General features: G+C 38.1%; 1 protein-coding gene across 1 annotated transcript in view; it reads left to right on the top strand.

Annotated features, from left to right (window-relative positions):
• Positions 1-18,296, top strand: part of CTNND2 (catenin delta 2) — a gene marked incomplete at its 5' end in the record, with an annotated part of 536,051 nt that overhangs the window by 351,105 nt on the left and 166,650 nt on the right. The window contains one exon of the mRNA XM_082045132.1: positions 10,924-11,056. Coding sequence (XP_081901258.1) covers positions 10,924-11,056 — 133 coding nt within the window. The remainder of the gene's footprint in view (positions 1-10,923; positions 11,057-18,296) is intronic.

The following is an 18,296-nucleotide window of genomic DNA, read 5'->3' as shown; positions in this document are numbered from 1 at the left end:
GCGGAAGTGCAGCCTTATTTTCTGATTTAGAACTCTGAACAGGGTGATATGTGTTAGGTTTGTTGATACTGTGAATGGAAGAGGACATGGGTGAAACACCGTGTTAGAAACAGCAGCAACAAAGCAGGACCCCTTCTGGATGGATACATGTGACACCTTTTTTTTATTGTTATTCATAAATTGAAACTGTTGTTAGGGTCAACAAGTTCTGTGACTGATTAAAACTTCCTTACGGGAGGCCATCTTTAGCTTGAGCAATGTATGCTGCAGCATACGTGCCAAATAGCAGGAGACTTGGAATCAGAACTTCGCTTGGTGGCCCAGAAGATCTCTTCTTGTCCTGCACTCCCCCGAAATACTGTCCGGATCCTCTGCATTTTTAAATTCTTAAAAACCTTTTGCAGTCAGCTAACAGTGAATCAGTGTATTTGGTTCAAAGAGTTGAAAAGTAGGGCTGAGGATTTAATAGCAGCTCTTCTAACATTTGCCATTTTCAAAAATTTTTCCCCTGTGAGAGAGGCATCTAAGCGCTGTCTCTCTTTACCCATGCCTGACATGAAGATGATGATATCTGTGTACTGCATTAGGAGAGTTCCCTAGAATTTCTGTCGTGCTTTGAAGTAGATGAAAGGCATGTGATGGGAAGTAGAGGTAGTATTTGAGTGTAACTACTCATTACTCATGGATATTTTTCCTTCTATCCAACACCTTTGCATTTGTACAATTTTTTAACAATTTGACTCTTTTGTTATTGACCCCATGAACTTTCTGTCTCTTGAGTGTCAAATATACCTTGCATTAGTACATTATTTTGGTAGTTATATATTTAGATCAAGCTAGCATGCAGGAGACCTTTTTTTTTGTGCTTGATGAAAACTGAAATAAAGGCAGCAAAGAAAAGTCATTATTCTGTATTTCCCTTTGACAATGAGATCAAATTCAAGTGCAGCTATAGAATTGTTCAGCTTGCAAGTTTAATGAGCAGAATTAGTTCCTCTGCTTGTCTAAAAGATTGAATGGGTATCTAGTTGAAAGAAAAGGAGAACAGCTTGTTGTTTGATTTTTTTTTTTTAATTTAATACTATACATCTATGTGGATTTTTCTTTTAGTTTTTCAGACTTGATGTTTGAGTGTTTCAGGGCGAATTCTGGAGCGTATCAATTAGTGTGATGCTTTGAGTTACTTTTAAGTTTTATTGTTTAATATTATTTAAGCATCAGAAGCTTGTCTACTTTGAAGAGTTTTACTGTGCTCAGAAAGGGAGTGCTGCAAGGTGTTAGACAGATAAGAACGATGCCTGGGATATGTGGAGATAAGGTAAGAGTTGCTGCCACACAGTGACAAATAAGCCAATAATGCACCCAGTGGAGTAATCACTAAGGAATGAAGTAGGACGAGATATTTAGGATTAATACTTTGTAATACTTCAGATGGACACTCTTTCCCTGCCCCCACCTCAGCTATAAAGAGTATTACTGCAGATTGTGACAAACTGTATGTACTGTTGGCATTTCGTATTGTCTGCCCTTTTGCATACATAGCAAATACCCAGTTTGTGGTTGTGGTGCTCCCTCCTTTCCCATGGTAGCCTGCAGGTTACCCAGATGGTGATCTGCCCATGCTTTTCATTTGGGGATAGGAGGGAAACACCCCATTTGATTGCTTTTTGATTTCCACAAGCCTGAAAAAGCTCAAGTTTCCATCTTCCGTGCTGCAGAAGGGAGAAGCAATTCTCCTCTCACCACCCCGTGATTCAGGACATCTGCTGGGATCAGAAGCTCCATCAAATAGAGCAACAGGGAGAGGCAATCCATGTGTTGTCATGTCAGTTATTGTGAAACTCATTGCGCTTGATAATATGACATAAAAGCATCAACTGGATGGAGGTGGAGTGGCCCAAAACCTTTTGGGAACTCCTGTGGTGGTGGTGATTTCAAAAAATAATGTGAATGTTCTGAGATTTTAGGGTGTATTGAGTGTGTCAGCTTTCCCTCCTGCAGATGAGCATGGTTTGGATTTTGGACATTGATACTCTTAGGCTAATGCTAAATTGTTCCTGCTTCTTTTTTGATTTTGTTGTTGTTGTTGTTATAGCCGCAGTGCTTAGGTGTTAGAATGTGTGTGAAGAAATAAAATAAATACCTTCCTCTCTAAAGTGCTGCTCCCATTTTCCTAGGAAAATCAGGGTTTTGTGGAGTATTATTTGTTCTTTAGAAAACATGCATTGCTACCTGGCCAGATGGGAGCAGGACCTCAAAAGCTTTTTTCCTCCTGTTGTTGAAATACAGAAAGGTTTAAGAGCCTCTGAATGGAAACACTAGTTCTAGAAAAGGAGACAATTTTGATTTACAGGTCTCCAGAGACAGAGAATCTATCAAAGCTTGGTGAAAGGCACTGAAGTAAATGACTGTGTCTGACAAAGTAAGTCAATGACAGAGTCAAGGCTGGAATCCCTCAGGTCTGTCTATTGTTTTAATCTCCTGTCTACGTTTCTACATTTTTGATCTATGAGAAAAGCATATCCACATCTGTAACAGCTGTTCTGCTGGTGAACAATATTTCATAATCTCCTGAAATCTTCCCTGTGAAGTGTGAACTCCTGAAGGCAGAAGAAAGAGTAAGCTGGTCTCTAAGGGAAGAGTTAACTTGGTGTATTTTCACAGCTGCAACATGTTAAGCTACTGTAAGGCTCTTCTGTAGTAGGGGGGCAGAAAAATGGTATACATTGCAAGGAGAAAGAAGATAAATTAGGCAGCTTAAAGACATCTTGATAGCCTACCTAATTTGCCTCTTACCTTTGCAGAGGCAGTCCCTGTATATGCAAGTGCCAGTATAGGAATAGATAAACAAGATGGTCAAGACTGTTTCAGCTCAACAGCCCCAAAAGACCTATGCTACTTTCTAACAAACACACAAAAAATCCCAACCAAACAAAAAACAACACACACAAACCACTAAACAAAACAAATGTTACAAATAGCAGAACTAGAGATACCCTAATTTTCCTATGGTCTCCATCCCACAGTCTAGAAGAGAGATAACATTATGCCAGCCACAGCAGGATACAGCTACCTCAGGACACAGGCAAATTTTTTCTTAAAAGCTCCCTCATTGGGAGCAAGGGAATTAAATATTTATAGATCAGCACCGATAGTGTGAAGGTTTATTTCATAAAGGTTCATAGATTTCAATTTAAAAGACATTTGTAAATGAAATCAGTGTAACCTTGAGCAGATAAGTCTTGTACCTTTGAATGTAATTGTGTGGTTTTGGAGGTGGGAACCTGCAGCTGTACCACGTGGGCCAGTGTCATTAGATAATCTTTAGTTAATTGTATAATCTTAAAAATCTTTTAAGATGAAAATGTTGAAGAAATATACAGATAGTTCAGCTCCAGACCATTGTTGTTACATTGAAGTAGTTCTCATCTTGCCTCTTCACAATCTCACTTCTTATGGTTTTTAGATTTTAAAATCTAAATCACTGGTAATAATAGAAAAACAGAAAAGTGATGCCTATCGGGGAACACATAAAGGATACAAAGGCAGAGCTGTGGGAGGGCTTATTTGCCATTGTACAAGTCAGTTTTAGACCTTTGCTGTATAGGAGAGGTGATTTTTTGAAGTGCTGGATTAGCTGTGAGAGCTCAGGTTTATGGTTCTGTTAAAGACATGGGACATGCTGAGCATCTCCATGGCTGCATAGCAGAGCTGGGCAGGAATCCTGTGCACCTGCCACAACACATCCTCCTCTGCACCTCACTAGCAGACACCAATACATTGTGAAACTGGTGTAAAAAACACATTTATGATGTATCTGTGTAAGCTCTACTGCAAAGTTCTAGTTTAGGCCACATGGAAATGTAAACCAAGAGCAGCATCCAGGTTTTCAGCAGGATCACCAAATGTTTGTACAGCTGTTTTGCATTCAGCTGTGCTAAATTTGAAACCTAGGGAAGATATAAACTACATGTTTAAATAAAAATATGTATTGAAGTGCAGTCAGATGTTGTTGACTGCTCATGCATTATACACTTAAATATTTAAATGGCACATTGCCAGAATACAAAGTGTTGCCCATTTCCATCAGGGAAATTGTTGATCTGGTAAAGTGAGTCCAGGCATGGCAGATAGTATCCTAACACAGCGTATACTAACAGGTCACAGTATACCTGGGTAAGTAGATCTGGAGTTCTCAAGTGAAAATCAGAAACTGTTGGGCCAAGTGTATCTTTCTAATGTTTGCCAGCTCGAGTGCTGACAAGCTCTGAAATCAACTTTTCCCAAAGCTGAAGTGTCACTCTGTAGTGAAATACTTCTTCCTTTTCCTGATCCCATTTGTACTATTTGTACAATTTTTTGCCTGCAAATGAATTTTAAAGATGTGCGTGCATTTAAAAATTTAAGCAACCCAGCAATGAAAAGGTTATTGTGATCATTTTTTAATGTTACAAAGTCGTTTGTCAAGCACGCTGCTCTAACAACAACAGATCTTCAGCAAGTGTTAAAAACTCCATTAGAGGAATTAAAAAACGGTGAGGATTTGTGAGATTCAAGAATTGCAGGTTTGGTGAGTTGTTTACATTTACTTGGATTATGTGACACTGGATGCATTAGCATCAGTCAAATGGAGCACCTTACATAAGCTGCAGTTTTCAAGTTGGAATAAACATGAATGTAGATGGATTTTTTTGTTTCATTAGAACTTGCATTTTTATTCATAGAAGATACATCTATGCTGCCTTTTCTCTCTCCTTACTTCTGGTGCCTCCAATTTGAGCCTAAACTATGTCAGATTATTTTGTTCCTAACTCTTCTAGTAGTCTGGGTTTGGTTTATCTTTCTTGAAAGGATAAAACAGAAGTACAGGGAGCTCCCTGCTGATGAGGGTTCATTCATTGCTTGTAGTTGTGCACTTGTTTGGCCAAGTTCAACTAGAGAAGACAATATGGTGAAGGGTTTTGAGGTTTTTCCAAGGTGAGTGGAACAGAGACTGACATCTCTGTATTTTATTTCCTAAAATTGTGTGCTAAAAGTACCCAATATTCATGTATTACATTTTCAAAGGAAATATACTAGTTCTGCCTGCTCTTAAACTGTAGCAGATCATTCAGACCAGGTTGATAATCTGCATATATGTAGGTGCTTGCATGTGGTGCAGCATGTTTGAAAAAGGGAAAATACTTTAAGGAAATACTTCAAATTTAACTCCCAATAAATTAAATGTAGTAAGTATGTGTTCACTGTTATTTGATCAACTGCCATAGAACCACCAAAAGAAAATGATAGAACAAGCTGTTAGATGGTTTCCTCCTTGTTATATCACAATCCCTGTCTGTGGATTATGTTTAAGTATTTTTTTGTATGTTTTTACCAGTTAACTTTAGCATCTTGTCTTTGCTCTTTTTTCAATGTACTAAGATCAAGGCCTTAGGCTGCGGTATTGGTATATTGTCTTCCAAATATTTTTAATGGATGTCAATTTTTCCCTTTAAATGTGGGAGGTAGGTCTTTCTTTCATCTTCTCTTGGCTCTTGATTAGTTATCCTTGTGTTTGATCCTGAGCTGCATGTAGTTTGTTTTTTCCTAGTACTATCAGAAAACCATTCTCACAGCTCTCTTTTCAGAAACAAGGCAAAAGAGAAGTTCAGACTTTATTTACTGAATCTTGGGGGATGCAAGGCAGGGAAGCAAACAGAGGGGTATATCTCTGTAGGCCGTAGTTCAGCAGAAAGTCTCATAGACTGGAATTAGCAATGCTACAGTGTATATGAGTTAGAAATCTAGGATACATTATCGTTAGCTCAGATTGTAATGTCTTCACCTTTGAGCACCACTTCGTATTATGAAAACCTCTCCCTCACCAGTCTGCCTCACATTATTATGTACTAAGACAGGCAGGCGCATACAGACCAGTCTGGTTTAAACATACAGTCTTTTAATAAGTACATCTAAAAACTGTGCATTCTCTTTCTTTGATAAATGCTTAGTGGTAGTTCAGTCTTTGCCAAGCATATGGTTCTATATAGCAGACGTCTTCACAGCGCTGCCTTTGGGGAATGCTGCTGAGACGGGAATAGCTCTGGGTGTCAGTGCTTGCCTGTGCCAACTGCTTGATCAGATGTGAATGTTCTGCTCTAATAATGTAAATCAGAAAAAAGAGCCCAAGCTCTCGTGAGATTCACTGTGACCAATGGATGGAGAGTAAACAGAGCCATCACACCTGCTTCTCCAGCGCTGCGCAGAAGTGATTGGTATCTTTAGCTTCCAACTGGAGACCTGTGCTTTTAAAACTTATTTTGTAGCCTTTCTAAAATCAGTGCACATATAGATGTAACAAGAATTTTGGTTTTGCTTTTCTGTGTGCCATCAGCATTAGCGGTATGAGAGGAAGAAAAATCAGGCATAATTCAGCAAATATTCAGATGCAGTACATACTCTATTTTCAGTAGCACGTGTAAGTGATGTCATGTAGCCAATGCACTCAGCTGTGTTACTAACAATCTCCCTTAAAACAGCAGGAGCAAGAATTGGTTTCGATTCAATACTTGCTGTACCCAAGTCTGGTACAGTTTCTTAGTACTGCAGCTCAGTTTCAGAGTTGTTGTGTCTCATGTCCAGCTCCTTGATGATTCTCTTCAGTTGTTCACAGATAAAACATAGCCTATTGTGATAGTCTAGGCACACATACTGCCAGTTTACATGTAACTCAGTGTTCCCCTTTGGGTCCTCTTCCACCCCTGGAACAGTAGATGGCTGTAATCCATGGAACATCTGCCTTAGTCACAAATTCAAGCTGAAACCTTCCGCAGAATTCAGTATGAGATCATTCCTAGAGCACAGTTTCCATCAAAGCAAGCAGGTGGAACCCCTTGGCATGCTTTGGTCAGTCTCCTCAGATGAGAACACTTCCTAGGAACAGTGCACTTATACAACCTGCTGAAATATTTGGAGTGCACAGCAGATGCAGCTTTCCAGCCAAAGCTGTGAAGTTCTTGCACAGCTGTGATTCTTTAGTAGAAAACCCACGCCACCACCAGAAGACTAGCTGACCTCAGCAGCTTAGTGTTGGTATTCCAAGGGAAACGCAGGCAGTAGCAGAAGATCTTGAATGTGCAGGTACTAGGTTGCTCTTCATTTTTGGATCAAGTACACAGATACGTTGTTAGCAGTCTCAAAAATTGCATGCCATGCACCTCCTCAGATTTACTCCAGCCTTCTGGCTTGTTTCACCATCTGTGTGGATTGCCTCCCTCAGATTTTTTAAGTGTGGGGATGTTAATAAAGGACACAGGCTTAGCTAGTGTTTATTTAGGATATTCACTTCAGCTTAATTCTACTTTCTAGTTTTACTAGGGATTGGATCCTTGTGTGTTGCCAGTTTCACAGAAATGAAGGTAGATGTGATTTTCATCATCCTTCTCCCTTTCTTTATTCTGACCCTTATCCTCATCAGGTACTGACCCTCCTACTGCTTCTTGTTGGCAGACAATAAAAAATATTTTGCTATCTAATTTCAATTACCTTTCCAGGATGCAACCCATTTTATTCCAGCTCTTGAATTCTACAGCATACCTTCATTCTCTAGTAGTTTGGGGTTTTTTTATTACTTTCTTTGTTTGGTTCTCTATTTTAATATGTATTTTTTGTCATATAGGTAAGCTTGAAGCCATGGCCAGAAAGTTCCCCCACATCTATGCAAAATGTTCCAGACAGTTTTGTGCCTTTGTCATCAAGAAATTCTAGCCCTCTTCCCTTCTCAAGACCTCTGCCAATTGACTTCATTGAGTAGCCTTCCTATCTTTTCATAATTAAGCCAAATTAAAAACAAACAAACAAACAATATTTTAATTTCTCAAGGAAATGTTAATAGAGCCTAAAGACCCTCAAAACACCACTTTCTTTCTGTAGCTCACTTTCCCCCCTCGCCTCCCCCGCCACTTACAAGACACTTGTTTAAAACAAATGAAAAATTTATATCCCTGGAAACTAGTCCTTCGTGCCCTGAAGGCTGCTAAAATTATCATGGTTATTCAAGCAGCCTTAACTGTTGACAGAAGTTTTTGTTTGTTTTATATAGCTACTGTATTTCATTTAGAAACTACTAAAAATATAATTATCTTAGAGACCATCTGCTTGAAATGGTAGTGCATAGTGGGGCTAAATTTTTAAACTTTATTTTCCTGCTTTTTTCATTATCTCTCCTAAAACTGCTTACATGACAAACTCAGTACTCAGTTTCTTTTCTGAACTCATTTTCTACTTAAATGTGCAGTGTGCACATGACCATTTCCAACAAGTATTCATACATCACTTCTTTCCTAACTTTTCTTTTGGGAGATAAAGGGGCAAAGCAGGGTCAGCCTCATTTTCGTATGTAAATACCATGTAAAGACTGCAGGATCATCAGAGCAGTTAACTGTACCTTTGATGTAGGGACCATTTTCTTCTGGCCTGGATTCCAGGACTAGAGGAAGAAGAACCAGAGCTGGTTGTCCAAGTCCATGGTGTACTACTGCACATGATGGGGTTTTTGGTAATAATACATATATTATGAAGCAGGAAATTCCATTAGAGAATTTGGTGATAGAAGTTCCAACACTTTGAAGTATAGCTATTTGGTGTAGAACACCTCATTTCAAATGTTCCCCCTTGTCTTGTCATACAAGCTGTTCTCTCCTGGTATTTTGTATTTTCCCCAAAATACCAACACCTACACTTGGTATCTAGGATTGAAAATTAGAATGAATTAGAAGTGAGGCTAGGATAATTAATTTGTCCTCAGTAAGGCTGGTTGCTTAAGGGTTTTAAAATTATATTTTTATTTTTATTTTAAAATATTTTCTGGAATATGTCTTTGGTTGTCTGAGAGTCATGTATATCAGAGGTGGGTGTAATGTGTTTGAAGAACCTGTCAACGTGTCAACGTGGTTAACTGTAAGAAAGCAAGTACAAGAGGAACCTAATACAACAAATTACATTGTTTCTATCAATTTATGGTTTGTTTCTGGAATTGTACTACCCATTCTTAAACAGAAATAACTGCTTAACCAAAGAATCACTTCCTTTTCACATGTTGACAGAGTCATAGTAAGCTGATATACACAGAAAATGTGGTGTTTGCCATCTTCAGCTGCCAAAGTTTCTAGCCTTCCCTGATACCGTTCACAATGTTGTCGTGACTTTTCAAAATACCAGTTCAATGTTAAGATCTTTCTGAACATACGCAAAAGGTCTCTTGTAAAAGCTTTCCAACAGTCTATATCATCTAAAGATTCATTGGAATAATCCATCTGCAATTTATTATTACATCTTCATGGTTTCTTAGACACTTAATGTGAAATTTAGTATTCACAAGTTAACATCTGTTTTGTCAGAAGAGAAATAGCTGATGAAATTCTGGGTGTGTTTTTTTGCATCTCCTATTTATATTCTGGATCTTCATAAAGATACAGCTGTAATGACAACTCTCAATTTGGCAAACATCCCATATGAGGAGAGAAGAGACAATACATCTTCTCTATAGTAATTCATTATTATTGTAAAATGAGTCTTATTTCAATGAAATGTCTTGGAGAACTGTTGAAGTGTGAGATGCTTGATTTTACTTGAGACAGACTGCAGAGCTGCTGTGACCATTACTCGAAAACAGGTGAATTCCCCATTGACATATGCTTGGCCTCCCTGCAGCAGAATCTCTGTAATTTGGGAAGGAAACTAATGATTAGGAATATTTTTTTCAAATATTGTAGCTGGACTCTGCGACAGCTCTTTTGAATCATTTTGGCAATGAACTCTCAGGTCATCACAGTAACTGCAACACAGAACCTACAAACTTTTTCACAGGTCACCTTTTTCCCCTCATTTCCCTCTGTTTGTCCATGCAGCATTAGATGGAAGGTGGTGAAAATATTTGTAGAGCACAAAAAATTGGCTCTTAGGGAAAAGGAATGTGAGAATAAAGTATCTCATGCAGAGTAGCTGTATGCATCTTTGGCTCTTGGGTCACAGAGTACAAAGCCATTTTCATGAATAATTTTACCCCTGAACACGGAGGGGAAAAAATTACCTGAAGTGACAGATTGATTTTAAGTTCAGTTCTGGAAGCTGCAGAATACCTGCTGGGACTTGTTTAACACACTTGGACAGAGTTGTTTCACTTGATGCTAATGGTGTTTCATTTGATGCTAATTGTGTTTCATGCTTAGAAGGATTAAAGAAGAGTGCAAAGATCGAGTCTTTGTATTTGCCTGGCTGCTTTAGATTGAGTAGTGTGAATGAAGATTTAAAAGTAATCCGATGCATAAGTGCATGTTGTATAATTGTAAAATTACAGAATCACAGCAGGGCTGAGGTTGGAAGAGACCTCCAGGGGTCATCTGGTCCAACCCCTGCTCAAGCAGGGCCACAACTGTTATAATACCTAGCTTTACACTGAGCATGGACCCATCTGGAAGAAACCAAAAGACAAAAAAGGTCATTGCTTTCTATATAAGATAGTGATATATATCAAATAAAGGACTTTTAGACAAACTAGCATTTCATAGCAAACCATTTGTAGTTCTGTTTCTATCCTCTGTACTTGATAGAGATAGTATAATGTTAGGAGCATGTATTTGCTTTAATTTCTTGTATTAAGATTTCATATAGACATTTTTATTTAGAAACCTTAGCAGTTAGAGATCTAATTCCATAAAGCTATTTATTCTAATTATACATTATATAACCTTTTTTTTTTCAGAGAAGTACAGTTTAAAATGAAAAATAGCTTCATATTTGATTTAATGTTTGTTTTGAAAATAATGGGAAAATATTCAAGATTTTTCTTAGACACATCTGTCTTCTTTGTTGGCCCAACTGTTGCCACATTTATCCACTAATAACAGAATTTTTGATGAATCTTTATTGTTTCTTTTCACACAGAGAGTTCGGATGGCGAGATCCAGAGCTTCCGGAAGTTATACAGATGTTGCAGCATCAATTTCCCTCAGTACAGTCTAATGCTGCAGCCTACTTACAACACCTCTGTTTTGGAGACAATAAAATAAAAGCAGAGGTAAGAGTTATAAACCCTCCTTTCAGCGGTGATGCTGTCTCCCATTTATCATCACTGATTACTATATGTATGTTAAAAAGTGTTACAAGAGAACTCATGTATATATAATATGTCTAGACCCATTTTATACAAGCTTTCACTTAAGTTATTTGTTGCCATTAGAGAAAGTAAAAAATTCATAAAATATTATTGTCACTCATTTTTTTTTGTTTGGTTTTGAATATTTTGATTGATTTCATACCATTTGAACACTGTATCAATAGTTGTTCAATAAACAGCTAGTGGTATAGTCTTGATCTCACTGAAGTGTATGGGCATTTCCTTAGGATTTTCAAAGAAAGAGGTTTGGGCACTAAATACTAACACAGAAGATGAAAATTAAGTAATAGGATTCTGAATCAAAGCCTGCTTTAATGTATGATTGTGTAAATAGAGTTTAATTTCACTGGGTTTTCAGCTTGAACTGTGATCGTTGGCCTATGATCTCAAAATTCAGTACAGATTGTGTCTAAACTGTAATTCAAACAGCAATACAGACTTTGTTCTGTACCTCTAGCTGATTGGTATTTCTTGCTTGCTTTTTCCCTGTGGTTAATGGGACCAGTTCAGCTTTTGGCACAAGTTGAGACAGAAGGCAGGCAGTTCTGAGGGATCTGAGAAACAGACAGGAGTCAATTAAAATTGAATGAGTGAAGCTGTTACCAGCCCCAGCTGCCTCCCCTGGCCCTCTCAGAGATAACTGCTAATCAGGGACATGTGGTGTGCACATAAATCTGTGCCTGTACTGGCATCTTTTAGCCTGGCATGTAAAGGTAAACTGAGATCAAGATCTGCTATTGCTTATTTGTCAGAACTGTGCAGTGTGGCTGGCTTCATTGTCCTCACCCTCAGCACATAGTGCTCCGTGAGTCTATCCAGCTATAGCAGCTCTCCCTCTGGAATTTTTCATGCTGAGGAAATTCCTGAGTGAATAAGTATATGGTCTCCTGGCACCAGCAGAGCTGCGTTGGTAGCGTACATCACCACAAACATCTTGGAAATAATAGCTTAAAAAATATTTACATGTATTTTAAAATGAAGAATGTTCGTGGACTAGAAAAGCGAACTCTCTTACAGGTATTCCTGAAAGTTTTAACTGCACACTCTCCTAATACTCTTTTCTCATCCTTATTCGCAAATTAGTTTTCCATTAAAAGAATTGATTCATCTCTGAGAAAGGTAGTTCAATGATTAGAGCAATTTATTCATTGTACATTTTGTCCCTCTTCCTGTCGGCCATAGATCGAGAGCCCTTAGGTAGCTATCACATTTGAAAGAAGACGGTTTGATTTTCGTTGCTAACCATTTAGGGGAAAAGAAGACTGATTGTTGTTGATCTAGCCCATCCCACTAGGACATCAGCCTTTGTAAGCTTTAGGCTCATGAGCTGGAAGCAGGAAGGTAAGTATATAAAACAAAGCACTAGGCAGCTCTCTGAGCTTCTCTGAAAAAGGATAACAGATAAAACTAGGATTATTTGTTGTTTTTCAGGGCTTTGATATAACTTCACTCCAGAATATGTAAAGTGTCTCTGGAAACAAGACAAAATACATGTCCTTTTTTTAAACAGTCCACCTGAGAATATACTTTCAGACTTCTGGTACTGTGGATTTTTCGAATAAGAGAAAAAATTAGATATACTGTATGCTTTTCCAATACTTTGTGAAGCTTTTTAGGCTAAAGCATCCAATGTTAGCAAACTATTTTATCTCTATCTGTATCTATCTATATACCAACCTATAGCATTTAATGATAAGTCCTGTTGTGTTTAAGCCATGATTCAGCAGAGCACTTAAACAGTTTCTGTGGTTTTAGAATCAGGATCTACCCAAAGGGCTCAGTACTGTGCTTAGGGTCTGCTTGAGCTCTCCACTGAGTAAGAATTTCTTGAGGAACATTTTCTGTGAGGAGTTCAACATCCTGTTGATATCACAGCAGATATCCCAGATTCTTACTAGGCTTATGCCCAGCTGGAGGAACTTGAGTGGTGCTGTTAAATCTACCCGGAACAACTCACGTGCTCACTGTTAAGGATGTGTCTAAAGAAAGAAAACTGCCTTGGTGGCCTTTCAAACCCTGGGGAAAGGACAAACATAGGAACATGTAATTTAAGAAAACAGCTGATATTTTGTAGGCCTGACAGGCACTGAAGAAAAGGCAAATTGAATTCACTAAATAATTTGTTAAGTGTTAATGTGTAACATGCACTGGAACATGCACACACACACATAAAATTAATAATACTGTGCCACAATTTAGTTTACTTACTGGTTGTATTGAATTTGAAATGTAATGCAGTTGTTAAAGTCCCGACTCTGGAGTTATCTGACAGAAGATAAAGCAATATTCATTTACCTTTATCACTAATGAGCATCAAATTGTCACACTGCAATTAATTGCCTAGTTTATTCGGAGTGACTGGAAATAACTGTCCTGAAATACTTTTTTTATTCTTTTAAGTACAATTTATACTGAACTGCCTACCAAAAAAGTGAGTCATGATCTGTCCTCTGAAGCTGACCATTCCTTCAGTCATCTAGTTTTGGTTTTGTATAGCAGTACACTTCTCCTACTCTCATAAGAGATTAGTGGAATTTGTCCTACCAAGTACATGAGGAGAAAATTTATGCAAAGGCCTTCATATTCAATCAGAGTAGAACAGTGTCAACTAAAATTTAGATAGAAATACAAAATAGTAGCTATGACTATATGCATTTCTTAGATTCCTAACAGATTTTTTTTTGTTTTACCGTTATGTTTTTCTCTTCTGAAATATTTTTATTTCTCTGGCTGAATTGTGGAACACTATCCCTTGCTTCCCGTTTCCCCCAAGAAAAGGAAGTGGAAATACTCTACAGAAGACAATTGTGAAAAATAAATTAATTCAAAAACATTTCAATTATGGTTAGGGAAATGAGAGATCTTGTTTCCCTTCATGACTGTGTTCTTTATGGTATGTGTTATTTCTAAAACACATGTTGATCACAGACATACATCTGAATTTGATGACATCACTCTAAATGTAGATTTATTGCTACATAAGCATAAACACCCTGCTCAGTCATACATGTAGGAATTCTCTTAGATCAAGGAGGTCTGGAAATGCCCTTCTCTAACTTAAAGGTCTTTCAAACAATGATGTTAACTGCTTATGTGAAGATGCTCCAGGCTGGCTAGTGAGGTGTCAGAAGTCATTTACTTTTTCACCAAGAAAATTCTGGAGTGAATTAGGTTTTATAATTCTGGTAGAATTTTTAGTTTTTCCCTTCCAGCCCCAAACATACCAGTTCAGCTATACATAAATGCGATAAACTCTGACCATAGATAAATATGGTGGGTTTGTTTCTTGAAGATGCTGCTGTTTCTGTGCTGCTCAAAACTGTTCAGTGCTAGTCTTTACACAAAAGTATGACTTTAAGTGCTGCTCTTACCTGAAGGTTTTCCACAAGTTCTACTTCTGGGTTTCCTTAAGTGTTGCTGACTGCAAGACAAGCACTGCATCTGCTGTCAGTAGCGCTTCTGATTCTCTGCCTTCATTCCCTGTGCTTGATGCTTACGTGATACAACGGATATTGGAATGGAGTTGAAGAAATTGGGTAATTTTTGCTTATGTCTAATAGTTAAATTTTTCATCTCTTGTTTAGCAGTGATCAGTACAAGCTGAAGATCTCACATACATAAAAGGGGATATAAAGAGGCAGAAGGCTAAAGGTTGTAAAGATTATCAGGTAGCCCATTACAGTTAGGCATAATAATTCTGAAATTTGATTTTGTGATTCATTATGTAGTTTAGTCTTTCAGGAAAGAATGCAAATAAAAGGCAGAAGGAAAGAAGTTTTGATCAGATATTTGGAGGCAAATGAAAAGTTGATCAGGCAGAAGAGTGTAAGAAGTCCTTTCAGGTGGCATTTTCTCCATAGAAGAGGGCTCTTACACCAACAATGGTGAGATTGTGAACACAGCCAGAGCAGCTGGTCCTGGATGCCAAGACGGAACAGTCAGAGGATATAGGAAAAGAGCAGCATTTTAAAGTAGTCAGCAGAGAACATTTCTTTAAAAGAGCACATTCTGTTAAACACAGGATTCATTCTTCCTATAATGACAACTTACTCCTTTGTATGAGGTCACTGTATAAAAGGATTGAGTTGTGCAGTTTCACACGCCAACACCATTTTGCTCTCATAGAAAATGGCAGCCTGCCATCAGCTGCAAAGGTGTAACAGGTCACTCAGGGTTTTTGGTGCCAATAGCTCCTTTCTGCAAGCTAAGAAATTAATTTTTGCTATTAAGGCTGCATCACTTGAGGTTCTCATTGCAGGAAAATTGTGCAAAGATGCCAAATAAATGACCAGTAACTGCTGAACTGTCCTGCCTGAAGCCTTTGCTTGCCTCCTTAGTAAACGTCATTGGACTGGACAGTTTCTACTTTGTCTTGGAGAGCATTCCCATACACTTTCTTCAGAAAAAAAGTATCAGTCCAGATGTCATTGCATGGAGTTCTCAAACCTGAGTGATTGCACGGTGAAAGCATTTATTTTCCCAACTTGCTCAGAGCTATCATTCAGATTTGTTTTGTCATTAAACTTAAGGCATTTCTGCATCTTCTGTGAGTTCGTCAGAGTGTACCCAGAACCTTTTCAACAAGGTGCTGCCACTCTTTCACATGTCAGGCAGCATGCATAGACTATATTAACTTCTTGTCTATCTTCATTATAATTCACATAATTGCTGTGAATTGTAGTAATTTTGATGTCATCCATGGCACTGCCGGATCCGTGATAGTCAAGGATACATACACACCTGTTTCTAGCATGGCTTTCTCCCAAGGAATACTTACACTTAGTACGGTGTGATGGAGAAACAGCCCATGATGTTGCTTTTAGACCTGCTGGCTAATGCTGACAGAATTCTTCATAACATTTGAAGGATCCAGAAGTAGGGTTGGAAGTGCTCTTATCATCCTGGAAAGGTATCTTGATTTTGTATCTACAGTGTTCTGCAAGATTCCTCTCTGTTTCCATAAGCGGTCCCAGACAAAACAGAATCTCTTTCTTCCCCTGTGTGATTGTGGAAGAATCATAGCTTTGCATCCGCCTTCCCATAGTCTTCCTCTTTTTCTTTTTCCTCTAAAATCTCTTCATTTAAAGACTGGAATTTGACTTGTCCAGTGATGATGCTGTCCATTTTCCATTAAAGACATTATGTAAACTCCGTTTATCTCTGCCTGCAAGATGATGTAGACAAGGTATTTTATTTAAATGAGAGAAGTGTCTCATGGGTGATACTGAAGAGTAATGTAAAAATTGCAGAGAGACTCTAAAACACTTGTTGAGAGTGCATTTTAGTGCAGGCAATAATTGCGTACTTTTAGAGGAAGTGTACTGTTCAGTTATAAACATTTTATCAGTACTTTGGTAACCATAATTTTGATACGTTAAACATCTGTATGGGTAAAATCTCACAGTTTGAGAAATATTTCCCTAAATGGCTTTGCAAGGAATGTGCTATTTTAATGCTGGTTGTTTATATTGAAGGGGCTCTTGCCTGCATCAGATTCCAAAAAATAAGCAATGGTGTTCATGCTTTTGCTTACCTGTGTTTAGATTGCTGCATGCAAGATCGCTTGGATCAATGTCCCCAGCATCCTGGGCAGTCTTATTCACCTCTGCAATTAAATGTCAAACAGTCCCTTTTAAGTACAATTTCTGTGTAGTTTTTACTGGTAGAAGGTATTCTGATGAGGGAAAGCAGCACCCAGTGACTTACCCAGGAACAATCTTTATGTAAGAATTTTTTTGTTGTTTTATAAAACTTCATCATTAGCTGCTTCAGTTGAAAAGCTGCCTGAAGGAGACAGAGGCGGTTCATGCTCCGTGGAGCTGGGCACAGGATACGGGATCCTCATATGGTGTCCCAAATCACAACTCCCATCCCTCGGGTTGAGAGGGGAGGGTGCAAGGCTGTGTCCCTGTGTCTTTCTGTCTCCAGTTTGCCTGGCACCATGCATCTTGTGGTGTTCTTGCACTCATGTTAGTTTGGAGTGGGATACAGGGGCTGAAGACATCCTTTCCTCTATCCTACTGGAAGATTCATAAAACACAAAAATGGAACAGATGAAGGATGAATCCTTCATTTTCTTAGACTGATAGAAACAAAGCCCTTTTTTCCCATAGTCAAGAATTCATCACTCCAATATACTAACTGTGCTTTGTCTCACCTTCTTCCTAGAGAAGATTTTTTGAAACCAACCTTTGTTTTCTGCTCTTACTGCTTATAAAAGAAACAGTCAGCCCCATTTGATCCCATCTTCAGACCTATGTAACCTCTTGTAATCTCTCTGCTCCCTTCCGTTTTTGTTATTCCAGCAGTCAGTGGCTTGAGATGTATTTCAGTGTTAAGGAAGGCAGATTTAAACAGTCTGTTTCTCCTGAGTAAAACAATGATTCCTGCACTTCAAGCCCTTCTCTATTGATAGGTGCAAGAGAGTATATTTGACAGCGTTTCAGTAACTACAGCACTAGTTTGTAGTGTCTAATAACTAATAACTCTGCTTTAGAGGTCCCTTTATGCTGTTTCTGTGATACCCTCTCTCCTCATTTAGTCTGAATTGTGTGAAGCAAAGAAGCACCAACTCATAGCCTGTAATACAATCCTGTGACTGAACATTTTCTCTCCTTAAGTAAAACGGATGAGGCAGAAATGGCTTCATTGGTATTAACACAATAATCTATGTTAACACTCTTGTAAAGACCACTTACACTTAATAGTCTTAAAACATTGTTGTTTAGAATATTCACAGTAAAAAAACATACTTCCATTCACTAATCTCTCCCAATATAGAGTCCAATGCTGTTACTAAATAATATTTATCAGAATATTTCAATCAGTTTTTTCTTGTTAATAAATTGTCTTTAATTCGCTCATAAATTCTGGAAACTTGGTTAGCTAGAAAATGGTACACTTTATTATGCCTTTTCACTTTGTTTTAGATCTTTTAACTTTCACTTTTTTTTTCTTTTCTATCAGGGAATTAAATCTTAAACTGCTCATATTGCCTTCAAAAGCATTTCTGAGTGCATATCTCCATTGTTTCACCGTCTAATTTGTGCACTATCGTTTTATGACATTTATCTCTTCTGATGATAGAGTGTACATCTTTTTTTTGGGCACGGTCTTTACATTTATTAAGGCTGGGTATTAA

Source organism: Streptopelia decaocto (assembly GCF_964273445.1).
Source record: "Streptopelia decaocto genome assembly, chromosome: 2".
NCBI lineage: Eukaryota > Metazoa > Chordata > Aves > Columbiformes > Columbidae > Streptopelia > Streptopelia decaocto.
The sequence above is the reverse complement of the archived record's forward strand: the minus strand, read 5'-3'. Positions and strand labels throughout refer to the sequence as shown.